Source organism: Argopecten irradians, chromosome 5 (assembly GCF_041381155.1).
Source record: "Argopecten irradians isolate NY chromosome 5, Ai_NY, whole genome shotgun sequence".
In the NCBI taxonomy this organism is placed as follows: Eukaryota; Metazoa; Mollusca; class Bivalvia; order Pectinida; family Pectinidae; genus Argopecten; species Argopecten irradians.
In genome coordinates this window covers 19550551-19567660 of record NC_091138.1, presented here as the reverse complement: position 1 = coordinate 19567660, position 17110 = coordinate 19550551, and the positions used below count along the sequence as shown (strand labels likewise).

The 17110-nt window shown below is 31.6% G+C and overlaps 1 protein-coding gene across 1 annotated transcript; it reads left to right on the top strand.

Annotated features, from left to right (window-relative positions):
* Window positions 1-1911: 1911 nt before the first annotated feature.
* LOC138323136 (homeobox protein unc-4 homolog) lies at window positions 1912-15446 on the top strand. Its single transcript, XM_069267522.1, has 3 exons — window positions 1912-2277; window positions 3942-4117; window positions 14140-15446. Exons 1-3 carry the CDS (start codon window positions 1968-1970, stop codon window positions 14932-14934), a joined length of 1281 nt encoding a protein of 426 aa, XP_069123623.1. The 5' UTR covers window positions 1912-1967; the 3' UTR covers window positions 14935-15446.
* Window positions 15447-17110: the final 1664 nt, after the last annotated feature.

Genomic DNA, 17110 nt, shown 5'->3' with positions numbered 1-17110 from the left:
AATAAAATAATAATTGCATATATTTATAATTTTATCTTATACCTTGCAATTAAAGACAGTAAAATATTCAATATTTAATTTAACTTTTTCTGAATTAATGTCTGATCTAACTGTTTGCAATTGCATATCGATTTCAAAAAAAAATACAGTTATTCAGCATTTTTCTACATCAAGTAAATCGTTGATCAATACATTTTAGATTGCTTTCTAATCAAAACGTCGGCAAATCACCGCGTTTTTGCACGTAAAAAGAAGAAAAATGGCGTTATTGTTTGATATTTGCGCTTAATATTTTTAATTTAGCTTATAATTATGTCTGTATTCAGTTATCCGAATTGCATTAAATTACGTAAGATATATTAAAATATGGTGGTTGAAGTGTTTTCCGTACGTGACAAAATTGGATTTATTTTCTTTGAATGGTTTTGATAGATTTTTTCTTTATTATAGAGAACTTTTAATATGAAAATAAGAGTAATATTGATTTTTGCAAAGGAGATATTTCGTTTTGTATAAGGTTCTTGCTATATTGCATTTCAAAAATGCTAAAATAATAATAAGTTTACATATTATGAGAGATAGGTGCAAAAAGATTATTTCCTCTGAACCTATACATATATTAATGTATGTTTGTAAAACGCAGATAAATAACTAAGAGGGTTGTAATGATGGTTAGAAATATACCAAATACGGCATGCTTAAATAATAACTCTTTTACAAATATAATGCAAAGTTCAATAAACAAATATAATGCAAAGTTCAATAAAAAATCGAAAATGCATAATTATTTTTGGCATGCCTGCTTGCTTATGAATTGCTTAATTCTGCTTGTGCGATATTGAACTTTCCTTATTTCTATATCTAACATCAGTTTGACAACCATGTTGACACTAAAAGTCCCATTACTTTCACCAAGTTGCCAAGTAGATTTCATCGAAGGCACACTACCTGATGGTCGAAGTTGTTATAACATAGATACAAGATACATAATCTATTTCAATTTCTAGACACAGGTGTCACATTAAACCCTTTCTGATAGAAACCATTCGGACAAGTGTCAGGCCAAACTAGCCAAAAGTCCCTATATACGGCCAGGGGTGAAGATGTTATCCTACTTATTATCGATACGCTTTATTGCCTACCGGCTGTAAAGTGTACCTGGTTTCCATGACGAGTACAATACAGATTATCAAGAATTTAATAAAATGAAATAAGAGATATATGATATATAGTATAGAATATGGCAAATTACAAATACCAAATAATGATATAAAACATGGATATAATACATAGATAATATCTATAGAGTCCAATACAGAAGATCATGACTTAAAATAAAATGAATTCAGAAATATATGATATATAGTATATTAATGTTACAAATTAAGCAACAAGTACCAAAGAATAAAAAGAATAAAAAGAATAAAAAATACAATACATACATAATCTCTATAGAATACTCATCATAAAATTATGACACTTTTTATAACTGTAATTAATGTGTCACGATAACTGAAACGTTCCGTTTTTTCTTTAAAGATAAAAAAGAAAATATACATGTTTAACACTAACGCTTACAAAGTGTAAAGTAAACAATCTTTAAACATAAATCTTATAATCGAATAGTTAAAATCTAACCCGTGATTATAAGTTCTTTATAACGTTTTTTGTATTTCACTGTATCGAAATGCAATGAAGCGTGCGCTTGCTGTACTGACTTGGTGATCTACACATCAATCAAACCAAGACAATTTGCTCTCGTTTAATACTTTAGACAGCATGCTGGCCCGCTCGGGGACATTTCGCCATGGTATGCATGCATAGAGAGAGAGACTTTCCCACCCCTTTAGTCGATAGCGTAAAGCTGGCTTCTGATTGGCCAAGTGATTCATATAGGCGACACTTCGCGTATATCTAATGAGAGATGTGACACTGCCTACTATCAATACAACACAAGCGGTCTCGGTATGTTGACATATAGTGAAAACACACAGGTGAACCGCTCGAGAGCCATGAATGGACCTCTAAGCCTTATAGATGCTAGGTATCCTCATGGATATGGAATTTTGTCTACCCTATCAGGGTATGCACATTTAGGAGGGCCTTTTGCCTCTCTAGGCCTTCATTCGGCAGGGAATCAGTACCATTTTGATTACAATGGACACTCCAATTCACGTGTTAATTTCTCTATGGATGGTATGTTGTCACCATCCTCAACATCCCCAAGACACAATTCGTTATCTGGATCATCAGAGAAAAACATCCTAAAATCGCCAGGTAAGTTTTACATCTACAATATAATTACATCTCACAAAAATGAATAATGACATACATTATATGTGATTTTAGTGTAAAATTCATTTGAAATGAATCATGATAATAACGACGGAGGTCTAATATTGGAATGGTTTTATTTATTAATTAGAATATCAACATTAACATGTATTAATTGAATCAGTAAATATTAAAAATAATTTCGTTATATCATTTAATATTTGTTTAATATCTTCTTACCACATATAATCATAACCTTTCCCACAACATATAAGGTAAATGTCGTAACAGACGTTTATGATGTATTTGTTAAATAAAATATAACTTTTATAAATAATTAAATTGATTATAAATACTTAATTTACTTACGGATAAAGATATTACTTATTCATAATGCATCCATTTAGTAGTTTTCAGATAGTATTAAACCGACCGCTTCTATTAATAAGGTGTTCTCATGAACAATTAAGATATCATTAAAAGTAATCAAATGAATTGAACCTTGTTAAGTATTTTAAGGGACTATTATCAGCTTTGAAGGTGGGTCTTCGCCGAAAACATTCTTAACTATGCTGAAGTATTTAGATAAATTGAATACCTAATGATGACATGATATACTTCATCGCACCTGTATTTGTTGGCAAATATAATAAGTTTAATGGTATAATTGTTAACGAGGTTGGTCATAGAGATATACGTTACAAAGATATTTACTTAATTTCCAATAAGGTTATATCCTATCCTTTATTTATCTGTAACTATAATAGGAAACCTAAACAACGGGAATCGCAACAGATAATTATTAATGATAGAAGTCATGTTTCCTTTAAAAATAAATATCCCGAGGAGGGAAAATTGTGAAACTAACCATAAAATATATTGGTAGGAGAAATTTAAATCATTGATCGAGTAAAGTACGAATATATCTTGTTTCAGCATAAAAAAGAATGCAACATTCATGAATCGTATATTATATATAATAAATTATGACAAAAATTGAAAGTTTTTTTATGCTTAAACTATTACAAAATAAAGATTTAAATTCATTACAAAATAAAGATTTAAATTCATTACAAAATAAAGATTTAAATTCATTACAAAATAAAGATTTAAATTTATAACAAAATAAAGAAAATTAAACCACCGATATATTAATTATATAAAATCACATTTTAATTGTTGCAAAGATTGCTTCAAATACGCCTAATTATATTCAAAAATCTATTATCTTTACACCATTAAATGTATATCATACATGATAGTTTTACTATCGCTTTAATTATAATGTGTTGAATTAATAAGAAAGTCATTATGTAACACCGGCGCACTTTGATATCGCACGGTTGAGTGAATTAGACAGAAACTATTATTTACAAAAGGCAATATAATTGTGGGTTAATTACGGTAAAAATGAAGCATCGTTTTCCCCCAACATGTGTAAAAAGTTATAAAACTGGGACACAACGAGATATTACCTAATATGTGTAAGAAATGGTTGCTTTTGTTTCGAAAGATAAATAAAACATTGTTTAAGTTAAACTACAGGGTTGTATTTTCACCTTTTTTCAGTAACCACAATAATTCTGCTTTGGAAGTCCTTACAATGTTTAACCATGATTTTAGTTTTTTTGTATCTTATCGATGTTTTTTTTTTATGGTTTTGACAGAAAAGCATGATGAAGACAGAGAAAGTCCTTCAGCTAAGAGAAGACGCACTCGCACTAACTTTACCGGGTGGCAACTTGAAGAGCTTGAAAGAGCTTTTCAGGATAGCCACTATCCTGATGTGTTCATGAGAGAGGCGCTGGCTTTACGCTTGGATCTTGTCGAATCAAGAGTTCAGGTAGGTGTCTTGATAATATTTCTAACTTTGTAGCAACATCCACTTGTTAGCATCGAGGGCATTCCACTTTACTAATTCACAATTACAAAACATTGACTTTACATCATATAAAATAGAAAATTCAGAACAAAATCACCAAAGATATTTCCTTGAAAATATCTTAAATTCTTCTTACAATTTCTTTTTCACTGCGAACTTTTCAGTTATAGTTTTTTTTCTCAAATGTTTAAAATCTGTCTACCTATTATATAAGATTGACAGGAATATTCATTTTTGTATTTCTATTATTGAATTTCAGTGCATGTTTTTAACTAAATCACATTCTACTGACAGAACCATAGTTTTTTATGTAGGCCTATGAATCAAATTATATAAATTCGAAACATATAAAAAAACAGCTTCATCTATTTGAATAACTTTACAAGCAGGATTCAGATATAATTACGTATTTATAATTACGTATTATTGTATTTGTAATAATTCATTATTTTTGTTTTTGAATATCTACTTACCTAGTACTGACCTCTCTGAAGAACACGATAATCAAATGATTGAACCGACTGATCTTCTAGAAATACTAAAATAGCACGACAGCCAGGTGTGGTTTTAAACAATGGAAAATACATTAAAAGTTTTCACTTTATAAATCATCATAAAAATTCAGGCCCAAGTTTAGTATGTTAATTGATGGTATTGTGTTACACGTAAATTATTCATTGTTTTCTACGTATTTCTATCATTCAATCAAAATTGAATACGGAATTATAATGGAATAGTACAAACGGCTAATAAAAAACTGTAAGGAAGTGATTCATCAATCGTTGGATATGTTACATATACAATGATGCATTTTGAGTGATTCCAAGTGCATAATGATCAGTGCTTCTTTACTCTTCTCTATAATATAATACGTATAATATGCAGCATGTGTATGCACTATATAATCAGTTAACTATAAATACGTCTCGACCCATGACAAAGCCGAGTCGTATGTTCATATATACTTACATTTTTCGATACACAAGTAAAATCTGTATTATTTATTTCTTCTGTCAATACACATTAGTACTACATATAAATCATCCTGGTGATGTCGGTTGTAAAACAATAGAAAGCGCGACATTTATTAACATGTTAGAACAATGGTTGATAAAACAATATAATAACCAATAGTAAAGCAAAAGGCGCCTCCAAAGTAAATTGTGTATGACTTGTCAGTTTACACTAACTAATGGCAAATTAATAAATCTACCACTTATTGACATTGTTTTGATGGAATGCCTAGACAGTCAGACCACGGCGATAAAACAAAGGCTAATCAAATATTCCATGAATTCAATCGCTCATCGGGGAAAATAATTATACCATCAATATATCAATCACTTCGGTGCATATATCGGAGTTTGTTTTCTATTTGTTGTATACATGCCCTCGCTTGGAACTAGAGAAGATACAAAAATAATTGCCAAACGAATAAACTTGACAGATGACGGAAGGGAATAAAGACTTGTAAAGAACATATTTGTTCATCACTGTCCACGAGCCATCCATCAACTTATACATGCGTTTGATTTATGCCCCTAGGTGCATTTCGACACTTATGGACCATAGGCTGGTCATTATTATAATAGGTACACCTAGCCAGCAAACAAAGTACTAGAACCAAGTGACAAAACATTAACACTCTCACCTGGAAACATAGCCTCAGGTTCATTGCTCAAAACTCCTTTTAAAGGTTACTTTTACATACAAATTTCTTATCTGGATTTACATAGATATCGCTTAAACGATTAATAGGTAAAGATAATTATTTTGATGATACACTTAAGGAAAACTGTTTTTTTCTTATACAATTGACTCACTGTTGTAAAGAAAATCATCATAAACACTGCTGTCTATTCCTTCCTTTTTAAATCTTTATATACAATAAAGAATTGATGAGATAAGTGGCTTCAGATTCAGATTAGCTGCCAACTGTTAGATGTTATTCGTATACATAATTACTTCTCGATATCAGCTCATAACGTTCTTTATGAGATTGTATCTCAAATCATTCCATAAGCTTCACTCATTTCAGCGGTGTGATACCTTCATTACATATAATAATATAATTTCTCCGAAATCTGACTTGTGGATTGATGAAATTGGCAATTCGGCTTCAGGCGAGTCCGCTCCCTGTAATCGATCAGAGATCTCAGAGATCTTCAATCGGCATAACAAATTGATGTGTTTAAGAATATAGGAATTATAGCCAGTATTATGATCCCCACACAACAAAATCCATTAACAAGGACTTGAATCAAGAGGCCAGCGACTTTCTCGTTGTATTTCCTGGAACTAATGGTCCTTTGATATCATTTATTGTAACGCTAATTACTTGTACCCAAATGAAGGGAAATTGCTGTGCTATGGATAATAGAGAGGAGTCTAGCCTCCGAAGCCGACTCCGACAACGTTATTCCGGAAATGATTGTTGTTAGGATAAAGTCTCACTTCTATAAACATCGAAGCCATTGTCTATTTATTCTGGTCAAGTCAGCTTTTAAAAAAGATAAGTCTTTTGATAAGTCTTTTACATAAAGATGGGTTATTAGAATCTGTTTTAACTGGTCTATATAATTAGTGTTTCGTTAGTTATATTAAACATATTTAAAATCTATTATTTTTTTTTCTATCTTAATGCTCGTTTTTAGTTATCAAAACTGTTTGAGAAAGTTAACCATACTTGGAGATTGAGAATGTCAATCAGTGTCGGCGATGCTGAGGCGGAAGAAAATGTAGTCATCTCCTAGTAAGGGCTCCAAAGCACCAGTTACAACTTCTAGTGACATTAGATTAGCTAGTAACGGCATAAATGACAAATTAATCTTAATTGTTCACTAATTTATTGTCTTATATTTGTTACACGCGAGGGGCGCTGGTAATTCATACCGTCTTGCTTAAGGAGAGGGAAATAGATCATCGATAGTTGAATATCCGATATTTCAATATGTCTTGGTAGTGGCTAACAAGCTTGTTATGAACATTAAGAAGCGAATGATTTTTCAAAAGACAAATATAAATATTAGTTTTCCAACAGGAAAACTGGGAATAAATAATTTAACAAAAGTTTTGTATTAAATTAACGGTTACAATAAAATATGATTTAACACATATATATTGATTAAATGGAATTTACTAATTGAGAGGAAAAATAATGAATATCTTATTAAATACAGATATTTAATCAACATTAATTACATTACCAAAGGAAAGGTCGATAAAATAAAACTAATATTTATAATTTTAAACAGATGTTGGTTTAAGATTTGAAATATCGAATTCGTTTATTAAAGGAGCTAATTAGCAGATTTGATTGATGCGTTTATTACCCACGTGTAAAGTGTCAATTGTACGCATTGATGAAGTTAATATCAAAACCAGTTGGATGCCAAGAAAATCGACCACTTCATTATGAAAAGTGTGTTCAGGACCCCCAAATCAATTATGTTTGCCTGAAGTGTTTGAGGAACACCAGCAAAAAGACTGACCAAAGAGGCTTTAATCCGAAATAAACGTCAACGTTTACTCGCCTTTTGTAAGGATTTGCCCCGATCAAGCTTTTAAGAAATCCTTGTTTATATTGCAAACGACCTAGGTGTTCCGACCTTACAAAAAGTGCCACCCGTCTGCACACAAACTCTATTCATTATTTACCTGTAACAATTTCTCTGTTTTATCCTTTATTGTTCGCGTGGATTAGGACGTAACGGTCAGTCGATATGTTTGTACACTCATTGACCATTTGCTTCACTGTTTGTCAAAGTAGTTCCCTACCATTTATTCTTCGTATTTGTCGGCCGATTGATGGCGGAGTATAATTCCCGCTTAAAGCTGTCGGTGTTAAAGATGACTTTCATGTTTCGCCTTTCCTTTTGTTGATTAATTGTACAAATCAATGGTTTATGCCACCAATATGCTTTCTGAAAAGACATTTGAAATTCATTACATAAGTTACTGGCCACATATTTGTTCAGCTTGGTCATTAACGTATTATGATAATTTTGTTTTAATTTTATTGAACAAAAAGAAAAGAAATGCATAATAAACATATTTGTAGAATAAATGACTATTCATTTAAATTTATTAAATATGTAAGTATGCAACATTTCCAATAATCAATAAATAAAAAGAAACGCGACAAAAAATCTTCTATAATTTTTTTTTTTTTTTTTTTTTTTTTAAAAGGACACCTTGGTTTTGAAACCGGCTGTACAGTTGTATTTTTTTTATTTATTAAATATGTACTTTAAATCCAGTTATTTAATTTTCTGTAATTCTGTCTTTTGTTTTGTTGCCGAAGAAACAAAAGAAATAACTGCGGAAACTAAATTCGCCTAAAAAACCTGACAATTCTAAGTATGTGTACAAACAGTCGATTAGGAACAAAAATCTGCGCCTTGAGGCTACAAAGATATAAATTTTATTCTATTAACTAGAAAAGGAATCCTTTAGTTGTTTTGACATACGAAGCGTGATTTCGTCCTTTATCACACTAGCTATCAGATTTTTATATGTTTGAAGTATGCGTTTTAATGACCCAAGACGTATCTACTATTCCAGCCTACCGCCCCTAAGCCCCTGTATCCTCTACTAAACATTTAACTACTAAATTACTATCCTACTGTTCAGGACCTTATAATTACAGATAACAAGAGAGCTTTGTTTACTGATTATGTTTTACTCAGTCTTGGCTTAAGCTAAGACGGATTTTTTATAAGGTTGACTTTTATTTTTCTGTTAAGTTTATATTCTATTTACCAGTTTTATAGCATGCTATTATGATCACTTTTTATTATAAAGTATACTATTTTAACTGTATGTTTAAATTAAATAACGATTCCAAATTTTGCTAGTTTCGCTAGTTTTTAAACCTTTATATCTGTGAGGTAATTTAATGATATTTTCTCTATCTTTTTTCGTTGTCTGAATAAAATTAGCGGTATATTAGCAACAACTGTTAGACAACATTAAAACAAAATATATTTAAAAAGTTACGTTATATCTTATTCAAAACATCATTTTTATTTCAACAACAAGCGACTAATCTAAATTGTTATATATTTGTATTATAGATATAAATAGTTAACAATTCCATAACTTATTTTACAATAGGAACAATAAAACAAACATTAATGGAGACTTTTATTGTTGAAGAATTAAAACTCATTTTTCGATTTTATCATTTATAAAAATCGCAGTAGCTATAATTGTAAATATTCTCATTTTATGGCATATCATACGATATTTACATATTTCAAAATAGATGTAAGAAAAAAATATACCCGACAACAATAGAGGTGGGAGGTCCAGGCAAGATTGACGCGGATTGGAGGAGTTTAGTTGTAGGTCTGTTGAATCCATATACAGACTGTAAGGACCTTGGTACCTTGCATACAGGTCGCTGGTTACATTGAATACGCATTAGAACAAACCTTTCACATACTACCCCGAGATAAGACTGAGTGACAGAAACTAACACCATGGCTGCCAAACCATGTCACGGTGCGCACTAATACACCAGCATACTATTGTCGGAACTCGCTAAACTCCTCATTGTGGGACCTAATGGGAACGGGATACTTTTTAACGTTGGGTTTTATACCTTTCCTTGGTTTATTTTTTAAACGCATTTAAATCTGCAGTCCCCGTCACATTTGCATTTTCTGGGAAGTTTTTTTACTATAAGCTGACAGAGCAGCACGATACAAATCAAATGTATGAGGGAACTGTTTCAGTTGTACAAAAAAAGCATACAGACGTGATAATAAAAAGTTAGTTCTTACAGATGCATATTATAATTAGAAAGACATTTGCATGATTTATATTAAACAAAAGTGCCCTCTTACAGGTTAGTTAATTTCATTACTCGTTTGATGAATTAATAAAAACATTCTGAACCTGGACACATATGTTTTTCGTACTGTCGAAAGAGTCCAATGTTCTTTCTTAACTGATTGATCAGATGTTAATAAGTTTTTTCTTGTCGTTTTTATTTCCATTTTCAATTTCAAAATAAACTTTTGCGTGTAACAAGCTGTAAAGTGTTAAATGTAACTAAAGCAAGTTGATGGAAACAACTGTTAAACTATATAGCCCCGGTAAGTCGTAAATCTACCAGTAATTAGCTCTATCAATGAGCAAAGAAACTTTGTGGTGGCGTTTTTAAGGAAGGGTATATTTTTCCTGATACAGTTGAGAAGACACAATGGCTTTTCCTGTGTCGATTTACTGAGGTACCCCCTAATTTTGTTTCTTTCCATCTGTCCACGTAGGCTCCTAATTCAATTAGGGTAATTCGTACCGACTTTGCTGTATGAAATGAATCTACCTTAAAACAGGTATATCTGTAGTAAAATATTGGCCACGTCGACTCAAATGACAGGCTGATCTTACGCTGGCCGGCTTGATTCCTGTAATAAGTCAGATATAGTCGTAGCTATAAGGATGCCTGCAAACTAGCCCATTGTTGTAGTGGCGAATTTCACTGAGATCTTCATTTATCCGGTAAACTTAAGTGCACGTGTGAATTCTGTACACACCCCCTCTTGTCCTTCTTGGTCCCTTCGTCATACATCAACACTAACTAGCCCTTAGTGTACCTATCCCCCTGCATTAAAGACAGTCCCATCACTATCGAATGGCAGAAAATCTTCTTTAATCCTTCATTTCTATTTATTATTTCATAGCTTTAGGTTAAGAATGAGTTATAAGCGATAATTTACATACCAATAAAATACAATCTTGTTTCACACATCAACAATAACATTCAAAACATATCATTACTCATTCAAATTTTAAATTAAAAAACCCAGTTTTAAATTGAGTACAGGACGAGAGTAAAATTCTCTAATTGAAACAATCTCCAATAAGTTAAACATAAAAATAGTTAAAAAAAATAAAGATAAATAAATTATGTGAAATTTAAACAAAAATAGAAAGCAATTAAATTACAGCCTAAATAAAGATCACTGTCCAATCCAAATAAATAATTGACTTTACTTGCTAATGCATACTTACTAAATGAACACTTGTGTAACTGAAACAGATGGTACCCAAGAGAATTTTCATAATTGTTCCTCTACAAATGTCTTTTCTCGTAAAAAACAAGAAAGAACATTTTACAGGCAATATATTATGATGTCAGTATTTTAAGAACAATATAGTCATTGACGTTTTGCTACCTGATTTAATCTTTAACCTAGCCTAATTAATGAGGCGATATTTTAAGCATCTGATTGCCTCTAGTAAGTCCGGCTGAATAGCCATGAACTAACAAAACACATGTACGTTATAATGCACAATTATCTGAAGTCAGAGTTAATTGAATATTTGCACTAATTTGAAGACATGTTGATAGAGATAAGAGATAAAATGCATATACACAAGGTGCATTATACATATTTTAGTTGTTTTTATAGCCTTCTATTTAAGTAGGTACTTACGAGTTACACGGCTCATTTTAACGGTTCGTCTTGCTTCCTTGGCGGGTACTGTGACCATTTTATACTGTTTGATTACCAGACAATTATGTCGGGTTAAATAAAAAGGAACGTCTCACCGGATATTGATACATAATACCAAAAGGGAGTGTTGGTGATACACATGTATTTAGAAGTTGATTCACAATGGTACTTTGTAGAAAAAAAAGCAACTGGTCTAGAGAACACAACTTGCATAATACCCATTATCTTTGCATTATGTTAAAAGGAAGCAAAAATAATTAGACAATTAAAATTCAAAAGTAAATACACATTCGCTTATTGATCTCACCGGTTTTTTGTTGTTGTTTTTTTAAAATTAAATTAAATTTTTTTTTTTTTGCGTTTTTACTGTAGCCTTTTTCTAGGGAATAAATTATTCAAAATGACACTGACAATTAAATACAACGAATTCTTCAATGATATACTAAAGCAAATAGAACACTTTCAATGTCTCAAACATTCATATCTGCACTAGCCATTTAAAACAACACGAAATGAATCTATATTTGCCGGCTGTTGTCGGTTGCTACTTTTTCCGCCTATGACTCTTGTCTGAGAGTCAACCTGAATATTTTATGACGGAAACAATGTTATTTATTTCTACTGCATATCAATTAAACGTGTTTTCTTGAAATGTCTTGTAAAATATTCATACAGTGCTATTTCCTTTTAAGAGGCTATTGTCAATGCATCAGTATTTAACAATAAGCGATCCTTGTAGTTTTATTAGTGACTGAAAACGGACAGCAATCTGAATTAATTATGAAGGAAAACATATTATTTGATCTAATTAAAGGTGAGATTGATTGCTGCCAATTTATAATTAATTGGAAGTTTAAGATCTCCCTTTTTACTGCTTTGTTTAATAGTTTTACCTAAATGGCATCTGCCACGATGAAAAAATCTTTAGTGTAAAATGTATATAAAGACAAATTCTAATTGATATAACAATCAGTCAGAGAAAATTAATTCATGAAAATGTAATTACTCGGATATATTAGCGTTATCCTTAAGTCAGAGATTTGGACGCTCAGTTATTGCAAAAACACATTAACAGGCATTTAGTTAGGAGCGTTGACTTTATGCGACGATGTTGTAAATGATATGAATCACTTAAGTCAGTAATCGTTCACATTAGGGTGTAGTTCTGACCGGTGAATTGATGAAATGAACACGGTCTTGTATGTTTCTTCCCATTAACGATATCGATATTGCTCAAGGTCACGTGTCACTTTGTTGTAAGATTTTAACACAAAAGTATTAATAGTATTATTTTCATTAAAAGTAAATGCATACTCACTAATATATTTTTGAATACTAATTTATATATCAGTACAATTTTGGTTATCCCTGCAATTTTAATAACGCCCTTTTCATTATATTTCTGAGGTTTTATCATCAGCACCCTATCCTGTAATAACCTGAACGTGAGTTGAAATGTTAAGGGATAGCATTTTACATTAGACATTAAATGTAAAGATACCGATAGAAATCAGTATAATGTGGAAAAATCAAATAAAGTAAATGAAACTGATATATCAGTAAACTAATTGTGTTGAAGAAATAAAAAAAATGGTATACAGTATATCAAATGTAAAACATCTTTTTAATGATTACATTTTGATATTCGAGTTATACAAGTAGCAACTAAATAATTTTTGGAAAAGTTTAAGAGTTTCAGATAAAATAATAACTTGAAAAAAGGAAATAACAAAAGCGTGAATGATATATCACTATGGTTACAACCCATATCAGATGCATTAGCGTAAATTGTTGCTCACTTAAATTAATCTGAAGAAAGTGACGGTATAAAGTACAGGAATGTCACGCTATAATCACGTGCATATTTCAATTTACTAGGAAACTCAAATAAGATGTTACTTCATGTGTGGTGTTATATCTGATCCGAAAGCCCGTGTCATTTTCTGGCACTCTTGATCGTAGTATCATGAATCCAAGCACCTGGATAGAAGGGCTAATTGAATTTGATTTCACGATTAAAATCATTAGATGTTAAAGCGATGGACTGGTTAGTAATGGATGCCCTGAGGCTACGCGAGTTGGCTGAACGAACATAGAAAAACAGTTGAAATAACACTTTGTAATACTTGTATCAATTTGTGCTTTACTCACTCATTTTAGTATGTTCACTGAATAAAAACGAGCACTATACCCACAAACACTGAAGTATTATACATCGTGAATATACCTTCACCATGGATGAAAGTATTTGCAAAGGACGTAACAGTGAAAAGAGGAAATTGAACTTTTATTGAAATAAACCACAAACTGTAGGCTTTCGTTGTATTAAGATCATTGAGTATTGTTCTTTTTCTTTATTCTAAGTAGGTGACATGATAAGTCTATATAAAACAAGTTATACTAAAATTATATGTTGCATATGTGGTGGATAATGGGTTTTTTTTGTATTGTATTTTTGTTCGAGTAATTAATGAGGATGTTCCATTGAGATTAATAAAGTATGTTCTATTCTTACAGGTGTGGTTCCAAAACAGGAGAGCAAAATGGCGAAAGAAGGAGAATACAAAGAAGGGCCCAGGACGTCCTGCCCATAACGCCCAACCCCAAACAGCGAGTGGTGCCCCAATGGATCCCGACGAGATCAAGAAAAGAGAGCAAGAACGAATGGAGAAAAAGAGGAAGAAACAAGAAGAACGCCTGAGAAAGCTAGAGGAAAAACGTAAATCCCTGCAAGATAACAAAGGGTTACCAAATGCTATGCTACATTCTGGCTCAGAAACTAGTCCCTCTGAAAATGAAAGTTGCTGTGAAAACGAAAATAGACTATCGTCTCCAGCTTCTGAAACTCGCAATAATGAACTCCCGTGCATGGAAAATCCGGATGAGGAATCTGGTGACCGAAAATGTTCATTTAGCATAGACAGTTTATTAGAAACACCCAAAGTCCCTCGAGGTCGGCGACCTAATTCCAAGTACCCCCGTGTACAAGCTAGTAAATCTGTGAATGCTCTCGGACTTGGCATGATGCCACTTTATCCAATCACACAACCTGTTGGGTTTATCGTAGAACAACGACCCCACGCCTCGGATGACGACGAAGAGTGTTCGGATGTTTCCGTGTATAGTCCCGGATGTGCTAGTGTTTGTGTAAATAACGACGAGGACAATAAAAACGAAGACATCGATGTCGATGACAGTCATAGTGCTAATGAAATGGACTCTACTAGTTGCCATGGTGACAACAAAAGTCATTATGGTGACGATGAGGATTCGGACGATAACATATCAGTGCATTCACACCACAGTCACTGACCTCTACTGGTCAGTCCTGGTCAATACAAACACATACCTCTACAGCCAAACCATGATTGAAACTATTGAATGAAATGGTGTTTGGCTAACGTGCTATATAAAAGATTAAAATGTTAAAATCAAAATACTGCTGGGATAGTGTTAAGTTTTTTTTTAATCAAAATGTTTTCTCCTTATATCACAATGCGCCAAGCAATATCTTTTTACAGTTTATTCAACTATTCTGTCGTTTTGTAATTTTCCAACTATACTTAGTTAATATTAAAATCTTTAGTAATGTGTTAGCAAATCTGCTACATGGACCAAATATATATATTGTGGATATGTGTAGCTATATCTATTATTTCCATGATACGACTTTTGTGCAATATGATAAACCAATTGGTCATTGCGTGTATAGTGCCGTCAGTGACCACTTGACCACTGGCGGAATTACCTCCCTGGTCAACCCTCTGTATGTATGCGTCTGTCATAGTCTTTGTTGAATAAATGTCCAACAATGTGTCAAAATATAGAAATGCATTTTTGTTTTCTTTGCTGTTTTAAGTGAGAAATGAACAAAACAATACGTAGACACAATAAATTTACTGAAATAATTGTATGTACAGTAATGAGCAATATATTGTTATTTTATCAAATATAAATAGTATATTTTATCAATTATATCTGATACTTTACCATCATCATTGAATCGATTTCATCTAAACTATAAAGGGGGTTTCTTCGAATGAAGATGTGTTGAATATGTGAAATATGAACTTTCGCAAATTGCTTTTCTTAGAATTCTTCAAGAAAATTATTTCCAATATACAGAAAATGATACCAATATAATACTTAAGTCAGATGATCAAAATATATTAAATAAAGACAATATAAAAGTGGTTTTAAAGTTCCATTGAGCGAGTCGCTAGAAAGGGTTATTTTAAATATAAGCCTGAATAAAATAGTTGACCTAAGTCAAAGATCAAAGTATGTTAAATAAAGATAATATAAAAGTGATTCTATAAGATGAATATAACCAAATTTGAGTAGGTATAAATCTACCATCGTTCGCTCTAGACACCGTACAAGTCACTGTCCAATCAGACTCTAGCACGATAGCCCGAGTGGGCGACACTGGAAAATTGGATTTCGTGTTACCTTCAAGCGCATACAGAAATATGGTATCATTTGAAAAATGTGCATCTGTATTGATATTTTCGAACGGCTGCCTGATGGATGAGTGTATTTTGGATGAAAATTTTACATATTTAAGACTGAGACTACACCATCACATCCGACTATACTACTTCATATGATGATTGATCGACTAAATATGCTGCTAGGTGGTAGATCATTTCACTGTAAGCTATTCAAACATGATGAGATAATTTCTTACGCAATAATCATGCTCAATAATGCAAAGCAATAACACTTAAACAAATGTTACAAAAGCTCAATATGCATGAAGAATCAATAAATGAACAATTATGAGAAACAAATTATGAGATTAATGTGTCATTTTAGTCGCTTACGAATTTATTTAAAATCATTCGATTCAAACTGAATACGAAAAAATGTATAATTCATAGAGATAAACTAAAACAATGTAGCCCAATACTTATACAAATCAAATTGTGTTTCAATTCACGTAGCGGTGGCTTTTCTTGAAGTCCAAATATAATTAATATTAAAGTTGCCTTGAAATCATCATATTTCTTAGCAAAAAAAAGAAAAATACAATTTAACAAAGCACATGGCGAGAAAACAAAATTTTCATGTTGATTAAGAGTTAAATTGTTTTAAAGTTCCATTGAAAACGTTCATCAGTAAACTATTTGATCAATTTGACCAATATCTCACCCAAAAGGGTTTATCTAAAAACGAGGATTTACCTCTCTATTTGATAAGTTCTGACAAATTATGAAATATAGAACGATAGAGTTTATTTCAATCGTGTTTAAATTAATCTGTTTTATTAGCTTAAGATATGCTCTCATATCAAGCCGAAAAATCTGACGTCGGTATATTGCAACGTAACATCTGATTGGTTGAAGGTAGAGTAATTTTGAATTTTACTGGTGCATATTTAAAGACGAAAATTAAATTGGCAATATTCATATGCTTTCGAATTTTAGCAAAAACAAAAATAATAATAAAAGAAATCAGAAATAAAAAATAGGTAAAAATAAAATAA